This window comes from Channa argus, chromosome 14 (assembly GCF_033026475.1).
Source record: "Channa argus isolate prfri chromosome 14, Channa argus male v1.0, whole genome shotgun sequence".
NCBI lineage: Eukaryota > Metazoa > Chordata > Actinopteri > Anabantiformes > Channidae > Channa > Channa argus.
In genome coordinates this window covers 11,140,700-11,158,655 of record NC_090210.1, presented here as the reverse complement: position 1 = coordinate 11,158,655, position 17,956 = coordinate 11,140,700, and the positions used below count along the sequence as shown (strand labels likewise).

The 17,956-nt window shown below is 38.2% G+C and overlaps 1 protein-coding gene across 2 annotated transcripts; it reads left to right on the top strand.

The window, feature by feature from the left end:
- Nucleotides 1–204: 204 nt before the first annotated feature.
- On the top strand, nt 205–17,649 carry LOC137098254 (CTD small phosphatase-like protein). Of its 2 annotated transcripts, XM_067474297.1 has the most exons (8): nt 205–900; nt 8,504–8,661; nt 8,902–8,934; nt 10,051–10,152; nt 13,742–13,798; nt 14,164–14,256; nt 14,746–14,931; nt 15,334–17,649. In XM_067474297.1, the coding sequence occupies exons 1-8, from the start codon at nt 825–827 to the stop codon at nt 15,457–15,459; spliced, it is 831 nt and encodes a 276-aa protein (XP_067330398.1). In that variant the 5' UTR covers nt 205–824; the 3' UTR covers nt 15,460–17,649. The 2 variants fall into 2 exon arrangements, with proteins under 2 accessions (XP_067330398.1, XP_067330399.1); XM_067474298.1 differs by lacking the exon at nt 8,902–8,934 and having other exon boundaries at nt 206–900.
- The last annotated feature ends 307 nt before the right edge of the window (nt 17,650–17,956 follow it).

The window sequence follows — 17,956 nt, the reverse complement described above, 5'->3', positions numbered from 1 at the left end:
GCTACACAAAGTGTAATATATTTAAATATATTCTTTTTATATCGATAATGAACAGCCATAATTCGTTGCCCGCGACTAAAAGTAATTACAAAGCAAAGGAAGCCCGAGAAAGCCGCGGCCATCCAGCTGCATGGGTTGAGCAATGTTGCGGCGAATTTGTGCTGCCTGCCTGAGACAATCCGTCACTGAAACAAACCGCCCCCTCCCACTCTGAGTGCCCCCGCTTCAGATGCAACTCAAAATACATAAAGCCTCCATATCGCACAGGGAATGTAGGGCAAGTAGATATGGACTGTTTGTTTAAAAGTGTTTGCTAACTTTAATGTAGATCTACTTGCGTTTGATACACGTTTTAAACAAACCCATCTGCCGACGAGCTTCCTAGTGTTTTCAACGTTGTTCCAGACGCGGCCTCACATTTTGGATAAACGGAGCTTTCCAGCTAACTCAAGCTACTTGCTACCTTCAACTGATTAGCAATTCATCGTCGTTTTATTTTTTGTTTTTTTTTTCAGTTTTTTGCTTGTGTGTTTGTTTGTTTTTTAGATACACATGCTGTCAGATTTGGCCACAAAATATTTGTCTGCAGAGATGCTATTTTGTGGAGCTCCATAAATGACAGCCATTGACTGGCTTCAATTAACCACCGTGCTAGCTGGCTGGCTACCACCGCTGCCACAACACTTAGCCTCGGACGGTTGCCTGGCTTTGTGGGCTAGCTGGTCATCATTATCTTAAACAGCAAGCTAACAGCAGCTAGGGAGGGAAGCGCGCTAGTGCGAATAACATTGTGGGAAACAAAACAGAAATAACCATCCGCCTAAATGGACCACATGTCCATTATAACCCAAGTTTCCAACCCGAAGGAGGAGGAAATAATAACCTATAACCAGGAAAAAGGTAAGGAAAACCAGTTAAGGGCAGATAATTAATGCTAGGTGGCTAACCACTCTTATCGACTAACGTTAGCGTTTGCTTGCTAGCTGGGGTAGTAGTTAAAGACACTGGTTGCCTGCCTGTTGTATGGAAACATAACTCGCGTTAGTTAACGAACTCTTTGCAAGCAACAAGTTTATCATAGGGCCTTATCTGAATAAGGTATCTAAGTAGCTTGGCGAATGTTTGCTGCGCCTGTGCGTATGAAGAGCGCCCCAGTGACAAGACGTGTGGTTTTATCCCAGTAACGATGCTTGAAATATCACAAACAAACAATTTATCAGTACTGAGTGTACCTACTAATATGACATAACGTGATAATATTTGTATTTGTCAGTTTTTCTTCGAAACGTGTTGCCACTGCCGTTGGATGTACACATTCAAGTGAATTTGGACACTGTTTCCCCCTTAATTTCAAATTTGATGTGTTAATGTGTTCACAACTATGATGGGGTAATGTAGGATGCAGATATTTACATTGCTGTTAGTTTACCTGCTTTTGCCTGTATTGTGAACAGGTATCCTGATTTTCTGCCGTAAGTGCCATAATCTGGATTTCACTACATGTTGGGGTAGTTTATTTAGTTATTTACATTAAGTAAAAATGAATCATATCTTCATTATTATTCATATTTTGAGTTGTAGTTAATAGTCCCCCTGTGAGGATCTCAGTGTAAAAACAGTCCTTTTTATGCCTTGAAGTTCACTTATACTCGCTTTAAGCCCTTTTTGGACATGCACTGGTATTCTGACATTATTCTGGTTTGTGTGGAGGAGGTGGTGTAAGTTTCAAACCAAAGAGTCCGAGTGAAACGCTGCCGACATTATCCGGATTATTTCCATCGAGCCCCCTTAGTGCGATGTCCGTATTGTGCGCGTGAGCTCGTGCATGCAGCACGCTGCTCTGTGCAGAATTGTCGATTATGGAGTATTATAAGGGCGTGAATGTGCGTGTTGGTGATGTTTCCATCACTCAACTGCCGCTGTTGTCGACTGATTTAATCTTTTTTTTTATTAGATGTACACCCCCGATGTGCCGTAAGTAAAACACATTGTAGCACAGATTACGTTTTATTTTAAATTGTGCCTCATGTGCTCGCTGATCGCGGACGTATTTTCACACCTGAGGACGGTTCTCACTCGGGCGATCTCCCCCTGTAAGTTACACGTCTGAAAGGCCACTCTGGATAATATCCGATGCTGAATTCTCCAAACGTTTATGTTTGAAACATGATTTATTATACTGTCAGTACTCTCTGTTTATTCCGCATGATCCTTATTAAAGATCAGATGGCTCCCTCAACACAGCAACCAATGTCCATTCATTCTCATTCTTGGGTTTTTCTGACACTTTCCGGGTCAGCTACGCCAATGGGATGTGTATCAGTATCACATCTCAAGTCACACTTGTCAGTCCATTAGTAATGTGAGAGTCTTAGTCTTTTAAGCATAATGCCTTTTCCTCTGAGGGTACAAAGATATACCATAGCAACTACTATGAATTCTATGCGACTTGAACACGTGGTTGTCATAAGAGATTTTTATTGCAGGCATGTGGGAGTTGTGAGAGAATCTCATTGCAGTATATGGCAAAACCTATTTGCCCTAAAAAGTTTTACTAAAGTGTTTTGCAAGAGCTTGATTTCATTTTATGTTTCATAATTTGGTGCTGGTGGGGAAAACGTGAGAGGGGCACTGGGTGTGAGCTGTACTGGAATATTACCAATTAAGTAGTTTATTTATAGAGGAATTCAACAAATTGTTAAAATTAATTCAGGAATGGTTTTATTAACTATTCTTAAAAAAGGTAACAAAAGAGTGGATTATGAATTTATAAAAGCAGAATCTTTTGCTTTAAAGGTATTTTTTTTGCCAGTGGGCTAGAGCTGTTCCCATTAGACATTGCATGAGAGGCAGGGTATGCCATTGACAGGTGGCTGGTCAGTCACAAGGGTTACACACGCAGAGACGACTATCTTCTCCTGTATAGGGCCAAATGATTAAGTAAAAGATTGTCAGCCTATATTAAATAACTTATTATTTAGTCACACTGTGGGTCTATCAGTAAATTATTTTTATATTGTTATATTTGGTAATAGGTTATCTCAAGAAATAATCAGCCCACCTGTGAAGTCATGTTAACGGAGTACCTCTTGTCATTTGCACTCTGTTATTATTTAGTGTGACTTAAGTTTGTTGACCAACAAAGACATTTCAGCACCACACTCACACAGTAGTAATTCACTGTTGAGTATTTGGCTGCTGCATGAAAATCACACCTAATATTGGCCTCAGTTAGAGTAAGCTAAGAAGACTAAGCTTCACTTCTGTTGTTGATTATTTCCTGTTGCTTCCATTTTTCTCTTAAGAATGAGTCATACACAATTCTTACCTCAGGGCAAATTCAAGTACCGAGTGCCATTATCAGAAATGTATGGTTATGTCCTTTCCTCCTTTTTGTTTTTAATATTTTGAAAACTGTAAGATTTGAGTGTGAGCACCATAGTCATGGACAGTTGTATTTTTGAGAAATAAATCTTTGAATTTAACAGTTTAATCAGTATAATTTCTATCCCCTCTATTGCAATCAGCCTATACTGTATCAGAACCTTTTTTTCCCTTTTCCCTCAGATTTGTTCTGAGTTTAATGCACAGTCAACCATTGATTTTGACTGCCTCCTATTTATTGTAAATCACTTAACCTATAGTCAATACCAGCAACTGTCCTTAAGGAATTTAGAAAAAAAAATCTTCTATTGCTTGAACAGGCTCCAAACTGTCTGGCTATAAATTGACCACCTTTGCTCTCACTGTTACTCTGCTGGTTGTCTTACAATGTGTGCCTGCCTTTCACACTGGTTTGGCTGTTGAGCAGCAGCCTAAATATAGATTCACTGCCCTGTTGGCCAAAGCATCACTGACCTCGAAGCCAAGTATAACTATTTGCCAGTGATCATTCTTTTGATTCTTGGATGTATACTATGATAAATAAAACATGTTTCATTTTCAGAATAAGATAGTTGTGGCTGTGGTTTTTCTGGGTCTGTTTTTTGTCTTTTGTTTTTGTCAAGATTACAGACAGTGTTGAAGAGGGTTTGCTGTCACCACTCCATAGTGGAGGTGGTTGCATTGGAACGTTGATCGAACTATGACATGAATGGGCCCCTTTTAAATGGTCCCTTTACCAGTTTGAGTAATACTTCTCCACAGCAATGGAATTCAAGACATTTCTTAAGATTGATTTATGTATGTATGGTGCTTTACATTGAGTATGGCAGTTGTTGGTTGAGTGTCACTATGACATCCACAAAGAATATACAGATACCTTGTGTATATCTGCAGATCTGTAGCTTTACAGATACTATCAATTCAGTTTGCTTCATGATGATTCATTGATATCTGATAAATGCCAATACTGCATGAAGCGCTTCTTACAATTCTACAAAAATGTATTTAAGGAAATTGTTGTTAATCACAATTGTGTTTTTTGTCTAAAAATTTTGCCTTTGGGATTTTTGTTTTTGGCAAATGCACAAATACTAAAACTTAAACTGTTGATGTGCAGAACAGTTGACCAAAAATAAGAGTCAGTAACAGATGTTAAAACTAGATACAAATATCCTATTTGATTAAATAGTTTAGGCATAAATGGAACAAAAAGTAAAGCCCTCATGTCCCTCTCCTCATAGATGTGATGTTAGATGTTCTACAAAATTTCCACAGTCAACCAGGCAAAGTCACCACAGAACCATAAATCTACTGTTGTGTTGAATAGACTAGAACTATTCCTGTCATGGTTTACGGGCAGGGTGTGACTTACAGCAGGTAATATAGCCATCTAATTTTTAGAAATGCATAAAAAGTACACTTTATTGAAAAATACATTTGTTTGTTCAGCCCTACACACAAAGTCACTCAATGATGATCAGAGACTTTACCTAAAGCCACTGCAGTGTTGTCTATGCTAAAAGGTATATTGGCACCCTGGGCCCATCTGGGCCATGTATCTTTCTATAAAAAATATCTGTTTGATGAGTGATACTGAGGTTGTTTTACATTTAGCATTGTCGCCTAACATATACAATTAGCGAATGAAAAACCCATGCAGAGCGTATATTGTGCGTATAATCGAGCATAGACTCTGCCTACTCAAGTAAAGTCTCACCTCATCGGGGCTGCCTCTCTGTCTTTTGTACAGAGGAGCTGTGGAGGAGAAAAGAAATTCTCGTGTGTTCTTCTGCCAGAACAAATATGGCGGTGACCGGTGTTTAAAAAACTGAACAACTTTAACTGAAAAGAGCAAAAAGAGACACACAAAGCACAGATTTCAGGTGAGATTCTGGATGGACAAGCAGAGGCGACATAGACTGTAGAGTTTTCAGAAGAATATGGAGGTAAAATAACTTGTAAAACAAAGAAACTGTCAGGTATTGCTTGACTTCTGATGAAAGTTGTTGTGATGCCTACTGTTTTATCACTTCTAGTTTGTTTGTATGCGGACAGCATGGTATATGTTGTACTATATGCAGGTAATATATTTCTTTCTCCAGTAAAAAAAAATATTGGTAATGAAATATGTTTTATGTCAAATAGATGTAATAAAAGTACCTGAACTTGGTAAATTAGTACCCTCCAACAATTTCAGTTCAGAAGTGATGTTTTTGAGTCCTGTTTAACTCCGTACATGACTCGGTAGTCCTAGGAGTTTTCTGAGGGTCTTTGTGCAGGAATTGTTAGTGTCCAACTACAAAGATGAGTCATATGAGTTGTCTTAGTAACAGAAATGCAGACCTCAGAAGAAGTCCAGTTTAATAAAAACAAGTTATGTAGTGTTGATAAGGTGATGTTTGAACTGAGGTAACCGTTGTTATTTTCCAATGGATTAGGTTAGAGACCTAATCCATCTTTAGGGTTTTGTGTTCTTAAAACTCTGGGCACAGTGTAAATTTCTTATGCACACACTTTTATTCCTCGTGTGTGTGTGTGTACAAAAGTGAAGCTCATAGGCTGTGTCTACATGACTCTGGTCAGTTTTACTTGATCTCTAAAAAACACCTTAATTGTTTTGGCTATTGCCATAGTCGGAGTGACAGCACCATTCAGTGGCCATTATCACAGCTACAGCTGGTCTCACCCAGCCTCTGGAGACAGTGGATTAATACGGTGCGTAGAGCAAGGTTACATAGCGCTTGTCATTTTACTGTAGTTTACTGTCTCTGTGTTGGCTCTGAGAGAGTTTAGCCCTATGATGTGGAAGAATGTTCTATGTTGGTACTACTAGATCTCAATGCTATTTCTGATATGGATGCCCACCCTATATTATTTGGGAGTTTCAATGGGTTGGTATGTCTGACAGGAGTTTTTCAGTTACAGTTCAAAACTATGTATCATCAACTAAAACTGTCTTGGTTCAGTCTTGCTTTTCCAGTTAAGGGACATTGCTAATTTCAAGACCATTGTATTCCAAAACTTGATTACAGTAATTCCTTTTCCCCCTGCCTTAGCAAGACATCCCTTGATCACTTACAAGTTGTCAAAAATGCTGTAGTTAAGCTCTTGACCAAGACCTCATATATACCCCCATTGTGATTTCTTTACACTGTTTTCCTATCAGAAACCAGTTCACAATTCTGGATATTTCTTTTTGAGGCCTGCATAGTCAGGCTCCTGTCTACATTAACAGCTGTATATTACCAGTAGAAATCTTAGGTCCTTTGACCAGGGCTTGCTAGTATTCCCTTGTTCTGGGCTCAAGACCAAAGGAAACTCCTTTTGTGGTTGTAGCTCCTCAACTCTGGAACTTTGACATTGGATATTAGATCTGTGGACACATTTAAAGCAAAGACCAGCTTGTTTAGTTGTTCATGTTTATCCACGTCTTATGCTTTTCTTTATTTTCTATTTTGCTGTCTAGGTTTGCTCTCTTTTGTTTTTTGTTTTTTTGTTTTTTTTTTATTGCAGAGCATTTTGTGACATCTACTCTTGAAAGGTGCTATGTAAATAAACTAACTAACCTCATGCTGAAGCTGCATCCAGTAGTACTGTGGCCACATCTACCTGCTGTCCACTGCATAATACTGTGTATATACTACATTATAACAGATCACCCTTCCACTACACTAATTCTAGTTTTCCACATAATCAATGCATAATATTTTGTTTGATAAAACCATAACATATCTTCATATAATAAATATGCATCAAATAAATATAATGAAAATTAACAACATTTTCAATAAGAGCCAATTAAAATTTACTTTATGTAATTATCACTGCTTTACTGGTCTTTAACATTTTAAGTAACATTTAATCTTAAGACATAGAATGTTTTACTATTACGTCCTTTCAGAAGGATGTAAAGTGTACCTAACTTGTCTTGGAGTGACATCTAAATACCCAACACACAGCCTGTCCTTAGTCAACAGCAATTAAATGTTTCTGGAAACCAGTGTTAGAGGGGAATGGCAGGGATGCAGTGCAGTGCTGAAAGTGTTTCATGTAGCCGCGTAATGTCTTTTTTTTTTTTTTTTAGTCATTGCTTATTACCTTCGCTGAATGCATGAGTATCTCTAGCTGTAGGATATGGAATTTAAAATTTAACATTTTTAAAACTAATATCCTTTGCATGACACAGTGTAATGCTCTGGCTGCATGTATTGCCTCAATACATGTGTTTGCTTTGTCTACCGTCAATACAGGGTAGTAGTTTGTTTTAAGACAAATTATGTGATGTATTTTCTGCAGTGCTTCTTACAACAAATGTCTAGTGAGTATTGGTTTAAGATCATATTTACAAAGTGGTGCAATGTCATAATGCTAGAATACATGACATAATGCTCTTCACCAATGTTTAGCTGCAAAACAATTTTTGTTGTCTTAGCTAAGGAAGTGAGCAGGGGAGACTTATTCGGTAGGGAGGAATGCAGCCTTGTATAAGCTCTCCCAGGGTCTAAGGGCTCACACCTCCTCCCTTCCCTCAGCACTTGTGCATGTACAGGCTGCTTCAGTCACTCATTTCCCAGCTGAAACACAGAGGGAAACGTAAGCAGCCTTTCAATATTCAGCCTCGTAGGCTGATTGGGTAATGGGATCCACGATCACAGCAGAAAGCAGGAGGGGGAGGGGGCATCTTCCAACTTGTCACTATTAATAAAAGCTCAGTGTCTGATTTAGCCCCTGCTTCGTAGTCCTGGAATGAGAGGCAATTTGCAGTCTGAGCAAAGCACGCTCAGAACTCTCACTATGTGTGACTGATAAAGTCACCCAGTCAGCTAAGTTATTTTCTGATCAGTGGATCTGCCAGCTACGGTCAACAAAACCAACACTGAAGCTGTTTAATCATATTGTCAACCTTTTGTTGTGATTCAGCCTAACACTGTTACTGCGAGAATTTTAATGAACACAACAGTTTTTTTTTGCCAGTTATTGAAGTAGCAACCATGTCTCAGCAAGCAAATTACAAAACATAAATTTTAGCTTTGGGCTGCTTAATTTTTCTGAGAGAATATTGATTTGCATAGTCACTTGTTTACCGACTACTCTTCAACCACCTCCTGTTGTTTGACAGTGTCCCAGTCGAACAGCAGCTTAAAGAAGCAGAGAAGCCGGAGCATCTTAAGCACTTTCTTCTGTTGCTTCCGTAACTACAATGTGGAGCCACCAGCTACCAACACCAACACCAGCTCCCTCCCTCCACCTGTTGAGGAGAATGGATCACCTCCCAAGGTTAGCAGCTGCATCACTACCTGATTATTTTTCAATTATTGTCAAAACTCCAGAAATTACCATCTGAAGAGTTTTTTGAACTCTTTATCCACTGTAAAGTGTCTGTTTGTGTGAATAGTGCTTTCTCTTTATTTTCATTTTTCTGTGGATCCTTTTGTTTTTTTGTCTATTCCTCTTTTTTTGTTTTCCTCAATACCCCTCACCCTATTTCTATATTTGTGTCTGTTTCTTGTGTTGTAGTGTGACCAGGTCGAGGTCATCCCTGTTCCTAGTGTATGTATTGCCATTTTCCTTTTCCTCTGCATGCAGGCTGAGTGGGCTGGTGCTGGCACATCCTGTCTGTGTGGGCTCCTACCCTCCTCAGAGAGCGTTAGCTCTGCTACCGTTCTGCAGTTCATTTTCAGCCCATCGTAGCACTGGCTGTGTGGAACGTGTACATGCATCTATGGGTTTAAATGGTGCCTCAGTGCCTGATCTGCATGAGTGACACTTGGTTTGTATGGATTTAGAAATACTGGGACACTAATCTTTTAACAAGTTAAATGTAAAACGGTATAGGCTATATTAATGCTTCATGAACTTCCATGCAAAAAGTAAATACATTAATTATGCTACTTTTAAATGCAGTTGTATAATATTAAGCCCTAGGGTCTACAGGTCTACTCTTACCCTTTTATATTTGCTCACCTTAGGGGTGAAACCTAATGATCCCCTCACTTAAGGATTGAAGGAAATTCGATGGGGTTTTCGAGAGTTCTGGCTAAAATATGTACTTGTCGAGCCCATCCAACCATCATTGACCATATGATGCCCAGCCCTTCACATTCATCTGTGATCCTATTGTCAATGGTTTTGAATACAGCATTGCTCCTACACTAGTTCCCACATGTGTTGATCCTGTCATGTTTAGATTTAGATTAAACTCGGCATTTTCAAACTGATATGGTTTACAATTCATCGATTTCAGTAATAATGAGTCTACAGCAGTGACAGCTAACCTTTGCATGGCCTAGCCTGTGAGAATGTTTAAAGCGTTTATTTAATTTCCACCAATTTGATGATTGAGATTGACCATAAAAGTGTTTGTAGATTGCTCTGGCAGGAGAATACCTGATGATAAAGAATCCCATAGGGTGTTGTTTGGAACTCATGGTTTCATTCAACACATCATCACATCAAATATGGCTTTGTTTTAGCTGCATTGTTTCCCTTGCAGATGCTATTCCTAACACAATGTTGGCTTTTTTTGCTTAGCATTACAAATTACTATAATAAAAAAAAGTGTGTCCTTTTATCACTTCCTGATCTCTGGCACACTGTCTCAACCTTTCCCTGTCAAACTGTCACTTCCCCAGTATACTAGACATTATCTACTTTCCTTCCCCACAGCCACCAGCCAAATACCTCTTGCCAGAGATGAAGATATCTGACTTTGGCAAAAAGTGTGTGGTGATTGACTTGGATGAAACTCTCGTCCACAGTTCATTTAAGGTAAGAAGTGGCAAGAGCTAAATTGCTTTACTACCTACCTGTACCTTTACTACCTTGTTTACCTGCACATGTACAGTATACTATATCCTATTTTTGTAATTCCACCCCTATTTTATCAGTTATTTGTTGTACCCATGGTTACATAGTTTTGTTAGGATTATTTCCACAAATATTATGTGTAGACTGGCTTTTTCCGAACATATTTTTCTACTTTTTGTCTACTTGGATTTAAAGACTAAGCCAAATCTTCTGGCCCCTCCCTCCCCTCCCGTGACATGATAGGCAATACTTCTATTTCTACCGTTGACCCCACTGACTGATGGCAGGTGCTAAGTATCACTGAGTAGCCTCAGCTTGCCTGCTGATGATGTTAGCATCAAAAAGTAGAGATGTCATGAACTGATACTAAGTTGATAATAACATTCTGAAAATGTGTAAAAGTACCAGTCTGAAATATAATTTAATAGATATTAACATTACTAAGGCTGTTTAGGTTAAGTTATTTTAATGTGAAGAGGATGTTACATAATTCAGGGCTCTACAATGCAAGCATGTGAAAGAAATTAACAGGATGCACATATGTAATATTATTTAGGCATACCAATGTGATTCAATTTTAGTGTGAGTATCAAGGATTGGACCACTTCTCACTCAGGTTCATTTTATTGGTCTGCACTTATATAGTGCTTTTCTACATATTGGTACTCAAAGCGCTTTACACTGCTTCTTATTCACCCATTCGCACTCACAATCACACACCGATGGGGGAGCTGCTATGCAGCTGGCCAACGTTCACCAGGAGCAACAGTGTCTTGCTCAAGGGCACTTCGACATGTGACCGAAGGAGCCGAGGATTGAACCAGCAACTGTGAGATTGGTGGTCTACCGTCCTGCGCTACAGTCGCAGCTGAAGAGTGCAGTGAGTAGGATTAGCAGATCTGAAAATTGTCGTTTGTGCCCACTTCCTGTGGTGAAGAGCATAGTTCTGCTCCAGGCAACAGCAGGAGAATGGAGGGAGCTGAACAGGTGAGGTGAAAGATTACTTGTCAAAGCTTGATGAATAAAAGCTAATACAAGTGCTAAAAAAATCATAAAACAACTTCAAACACACAGAAGAAAGTTAACTTCAGTCCCCAACCACTGTCAGTAAATGTTAAGTGAAGTGCTGTTGTGGAAAATATTCAATCTGAACATGCTAAAACAAAAGCTGCTTGTATGTAGACTATGCTAACTGCCTAATTGGCCACATATTTGTTAAAACTGAAAAGCTTCTGGTAGGCTTCCCTCTGAGTGAATAATGTCAGCACTATTATGTATTTTATGTAGATTTTACTTCAAGGGAGGTACCAAGTGTATATCTGTTGCAGATAATATTGCATTGTTAGTCTAATTAAGTCCTACAGAAACGATGCATAGTGGTCCCTTTTGAGATCCCAAGTTCATCTTATGTTTTGTAAACCATTAGTATACTTCCTGCTAAGTCAGTGTCCTGCTGCAGAGTGTGCATTCTGTAAGTTTCTTGTTAATGTTTACAGCCCAAATTAAAGACCTAATATTGTGTCACAAAATGTCTAGTGTTAGCCATCCAAGTATATTAGGCCACCCTTTTTTAAAAATTATTTATTCCCCTCACGCTAATGCTCCTGTACCTGCTTGCTCGTTAAAATGTCACACTGATAAGATCATCTTTCAGTAACTAGTGTCAAGTCCATGGTTCTAATTGATGTTGAGACAAAATAAATGTGCAAATTGGTCGGGAAATGGGCTTTAGTACAACACACCTGTGGCTGGCTGTAGCTGAGTTGTTAAGACAGTTGTCCACGGACCACAGGTTCATTGGTTCGATTCCTGGTCCCTCCTGGCTACGCGTTGAAGTGTCCTTGGGCAAAACACCTAACCCCAGGGTCAGGTGACCCTGTATTACAATATCTCTCTACTTCTATCTAAAAAAATGTCTCCAGATGACATCACTTGGAGGAACGTTCTGTTCAGATTATGTCATTTCGTTCTTACTATGGAGTTTGTAAACATGGTCAACCTGTTCTTCCAGAGCTCCTCCAGATGATATCATCTGAACTCCTAATGATGAAAAACTCCTCCTCGTAATGTAATCAGGAGGAGTTTTCGGTTACTTTTACACCATAAACTACACCCATAAAAAGCAAGTTGAAAATTGTTGAAGTCGCCCTTTAAGAAGATATTTACAATTGACAAACAATAATGTTAACTGCAGTTAATATTAGAGGTACATAAACATACTGACACTCGCCAACAGACACACACGCAGATAGAGCAACTCCACTCTCTGTTCTACATTTAGAGAAAATTCAATTCAGACGGTAGTCTCTCATGGCTGGTTAGTTCTGACTTCGTCCATGCTTCACTGGACATTAGACAAAGGTTAGTCCTTCCTGTGTCCCATGACCTTACACGTATCACACAAGGCATACAGTTCATTACCACTCCTTTTTGCATTTTATAAATTCTAGCTGGATTGGAGGGTTGAATTACCATTTATTTGTGAGCTTACCTTGTACTCTGTCTTCATTATTAAATTGTTTTCAAATACAATTTGAAAATACAATTTGAAAACAAACCTGTTACTAACCTGTTACTCACTGTGATATAGAAAGCAAGTGCCTTTTCCTTTTGAATTTACCTATACCTTTGCAAATTATAACATTTGAGTGCAAATGCCTTGTACTGAAAATGATGTGTATATCTACAGTAATCTTTCTCTATTTTCAAAGCTCAGCCAATAATGTGCAGGAAGTCAAGGCTGTGTTGAATCCATGAGACTGGCAAACAGAGACAGAAGAAGAACAGGTGGCAGAGGATGTACTGTAGTAAGAATGGGGGAAATAGTAGAGTCCATATTGTGCATTTATAATAAAAACAGGATGCTTATAGGAAAGACTGAAGGCTGGCTAATGTAGGAAACCAGCTGCAGTTGATTCATCATCTTCCTCAGGTTGAACAAGCCATGCTGTGTGTATAAATTCAGCAACTGTAACCTCAGCGCTCTGTTTTTATTACACTCCAGAATATGCTATTTGGACCTTGCATTCTTGGTATTGAAGAACATGATCGGATCTGTCAGCTTTGTGAGTTACAACAAGTAGAAAATGAAATGCATTTTGTTCTATATTGTCCTATGTACAATAAATAGAGGTGTATATTGTTTGAAAAAAAACAAACAAAAGGAAATTACTTTAGAATGGACAGTGCATACATTTTGAAAATGCTTTTTGAGGATACATTCATATTTTCCGATTATTTAGATAATGCTTGGTCTTTAAGAAAAGGTGTCTTCTACCAATAATTAGATTCTTCCCCCACTCTTTTTAGAAGTTCCTGTTTGGGCTTTGATACTTCATTGTCTGTTGTGTTAGATGACCAGGGATGTTGGAGAAGGAATGAGGAAAAATGAAATTAGCCATACCAAATACACAGATAATTTTCTTCTCCCATCAAAAATCTTTGAAGGGTTTGTGCTGCTAGTAGAACATCTGCTGGCCAGTTGGGATATTACACAAACAGTTTGAATTAAATATATTAAATGCCTGTTATGTTGTATGTCTTTTCACAGCCCATCAACAATGCTGACTTTATTGTTCCAGTGGAGATTGATGGTACCGTTCATCAGGTATTGTACACACGACAGAATTTTTTATTTTTTTGTTATTGTACAATTTTTTTAATGCTGCTAATGGTAATTTTTTTCATATTTGGAGATTTTGAAGTGAATGGTTGTGATGCAGTTCAAGTAATCCAGGATAGGCTGTGTGTATCCTGGTTGGCCTGTTCATGATTACTTGCACTGGATGGCAACTGCTGGACTGGGACAAAGAAGTTGACAACTTCTACACTGTGTGTAAGAATGATGGTGTTTATAATGCCAAGGATTTGTGATAATGACAGAAATAATCTAAATACTGATGTAGAGTACAATCAAAATTTGTACTTCCGCTGTTTGTTTTACATTCCTTTATCTGTGTTTTTGGCTCACAGGTGTATGTGCTGAAACGACCCCATGTGGATGAGTTTCTTCAAAAGATGGGAGAGCTCTTTGAATGTGTGCTGTTTACAGCCAGTCTTGCCAAGGTGTGTTTAGTAACAAGCAATACGTGTGAAATACATTTTTCTTTCTTGCTCCATCATTATCATCTACTCTCGCTGTCTTAATACTTACAGTCCCTATGCTTTGCTATTTGTATCTTTTGCATCTTAGCCACTAATGCTTGGGTAAGTTTAATGTTTGAGACAGAAATAACCATGTTTAGATATTTCTGTTATAACACATGTTCTTCACTCTGAGTATTCACACTGAGTAAAGAAGCTAAGTGTAAGTGGTGCTTGTTGTGTCATCGGGTAGTATTCCCTGAGTCTTCTTCCCTGATAGGTAAACGCAGCAGTCAAGCTTAACCTGTAGCATTTATTTTTTGCAAGTTGTTCTGTTAGTGTTTTAGTGGAGGTATGTGACTAAGATGTGCTTCACAGTACAGTTAAAGTTAAACAGTTAAAGTCAGGAATTGTTTGATAATTGATTGTACAGCACTGTAATGTGTTTCCATGTTTGTTTGATCTGGACAGTATGCAGACCCTGTGGCAGACCTGCTGGACCAATGGGGTGTGTTTCGAGCACGACTTTTTAGAGAATCTTGCGTTTTCCACAGAGGCAACTATGTCAAAGACCTCAGCCGACTGGGACGAGAGCTCAACAATGTCATCATTGTTGACAACTCACCTGCGTCTTACATTTTTCATCCAGAAAACGCTGTGAGTTCCCAAACCACCTAAGGATTAAAAAATGTTTTGTTTCCCTAATAAATTGGTTATTTTAAATAATATTATACTTAACCTGACATTACTTTAGGTTTTTGGACAAAAAATTATTTAAAAAAAAAATGTAAATAAAAAGGGAAGCATAACCCCAGCTATTCTTCTCTACTGGAACTTTGAGTTTTCTACCATCAGACAATGTGAGAGTTGAGAGAATAAGTTTAACTTATTAATTTATTACATAACACTGACAATAAGGAAAACACGACGATGGTAGTATTAATTTATACTAATTCCCGTTTTCTTTTTGGCACCATGTTTGTGGACAAAATTATTACTGTGCACAGGGTAATTGATGTCAAACAAAAAACTTAACTGCTAATGATCTCTGCGTCCCAGGTCCCAGTCCAGTCCTGGTTTGACGACATGAATGACACAGAGCTCCTGGACCTGCTGCCTTTCTTTGAGGGACTCAGCAAAGAAGAGGAGGTTTACGGAGTCCTACAGAATCTGAGAGGCAGGTAGCAGGAAACGACACATCCTGTCAATCTCTGCCCTCCTCAACAACCACATCACTCAGACTCAGGCAGATCCTCCCACATGCGCCCTTCTTGTCTCTGCCCCAAGGGGACGCCATGGAGTCTCACTGTGGAAACCTTCATGTAATCCCATCTCTGCTCTTATCTCCTGGTGACTGACTGCCTTCTAAGTGCCATCAGGAAAAAAACGACACTTAATATATCCCAGGAGCACTGTGTCACAAAACCCACACCAGAAAGTTTACAAAGCATCCTAAATTGATAATATGGGGGACAAAATGCTAAGAGGAATGAACTCTGGTCTTTTCTTTGACAACAACAAAGTTTTACTATTCGGTGAAGTGCTTATTTTAAAGCCAGATTTTTTTTTGTTGTTGTTGTTGTTTGTTTTTTTAGAAACGTCTTTTGTGGTATCACACAAAGGTCTGAAAGATTTTGTCCTCTTATTGTTGCTATGCAGGCAGTTTCTGGTGGGAGAAAGGACTGTGATTCTCTTTTCTTACTGAATGAAGTGCCTTGTGTGAATGTTTATATGGGGAGATATTTTGTACTTGGCATATTTCCAGAATACTTCAGTCTTTTCACACACAATATGCTTTAAAGTAGACACAGAAGTATCTTTATATAAAAATGTAACTTTTATTTTATTTTTTTTGGGATCATCAAACGCTGGCTAATAAGTTCCATAGTGTTCTATTTTCCCCCATTATGATAGTGCCATTATATAAATGTGACTCTTTTTCTTTCTGATTTAATTTCATGTAGAAATAGATAATTTCTTTTAATTAAAGAAGTACATTTGCAATTGTGAACCTTAGGCCTGGCCTACAAGTACCGTAGATCTTCGCATTTGATTGTTTTGATCTGAAAGCTCAAATGAATCTGTGCCATTTATTTTTCTGTCTTGCTCACACTACCCCCAACCCCTTCACCCATAATCTCATTTTATTATTTGCCAAATAAGTAAATTACATTTTAACAGGCTTCATATTTTAACAGTTCGTCTATAACAGTTAAACAGTTAGCAAGTATTGCATAATAGGTTTTATTCTTTTGACAAAGATGTCAATTTCATTTGTGTGTGTGTGTGTGTGTGTGTGTATATATATATATATATATATATATATATATATATATATATATATATATATATATATATATATATATATATATATATATTTTATTTTATTTTATTTTTTTATATGTTGTGAGGTCATGCTCATCATGTCACACTTATCAACTTTTAGCCCTCCTTTTTCTTTCTTTGGACACACTGTTGAATGGTGCAGCTCTACTCTTGGGGGATGGTCTTTCTCCATAATTGTACAAGTTGTCGTATTTAATGGTCTGGGATCTCTCAGTAAATGGGTCAAGTGCTATGCTTTATTTTTCATAAGTTTCATAAGTCTTTAGGGACTATATGATAGCATCAGATTGAGTCTGGACAGTGTTGAAATCACACCATTCTCTCCTGATTGACATGCGGTGATGGCCCAACGTCGTCTAGTTCTGTTGTAAAAGCAATGGAGATAATACTTGGATACAAGGCTAATTTTTTTTGTTTTGTTTTAAATATATAAATTCCTCTTCACCTCAGTGCCTACGTTTGAGTGGAGCCACGCAAACTGCAACATTAGCTACAATGGCAATAACATTTTACGGGGGAGTTTCCATCCCTAGTATTTTTTTAGAGCCCTAATGAGGATAGCTGTTAATTGTAAGACCAGCCTGGTTATCAAAGTGGGTTTCAGTGTGGAACAAACCTTGAAACATTTAATTATTCATTTCTTTTACTTGATTTGTTCTAAACTGGGATATACACCTAAAAATTTATTCCTTACTCACTTAAATTATTAGAATGTTTAAATATTATTTTTTCCAAATTAATGTTGCTTGGTCTATTTGAGCAACAACAGCCAAACAACCTTGTATACTGAACTACATTGCTATAGCTGTGAGTTTTTGTTGTGGAAGGAACTAAGAATGGACACCTTCCACACCTACAGATGGGTGCTCAGTCCTGGCCCATCCAGACAGCCCTTCAGATTTTCAGGTTCATCTCTAAATATAACACTACTGGGGCACTGCAAAAAGGACTGTGAAGCACCTCATCGTGGCATTGATGCCTTACTGCCTGTTGAGGCACAAAGCAATGTTTCTTAATTCCAACATTACATCTATACATTTTAGCATTGTCTCATTACTACTTTCTTAGGGAGCGTGAACATGACTCAGCCATATATGTAGACCATATATGGTTAAGTGAATTAGCATTGTGTGACAAAAAATGGAGCAATGAAGTATGAAAAGGGATTGTATGCCCCAGCAAACCTCATTTGCTTTATTGCTTGGTTTATGATCTATTGAAAAGACCTACACTACTTCATAATTTCCACCATTTTCCTTTCCAGTTGAAAAGCTGCTGCACCGTCGGGCAAATAAAATCTTCTGCATAAACATTTGTGTTGGTAATGAGTGTTCTG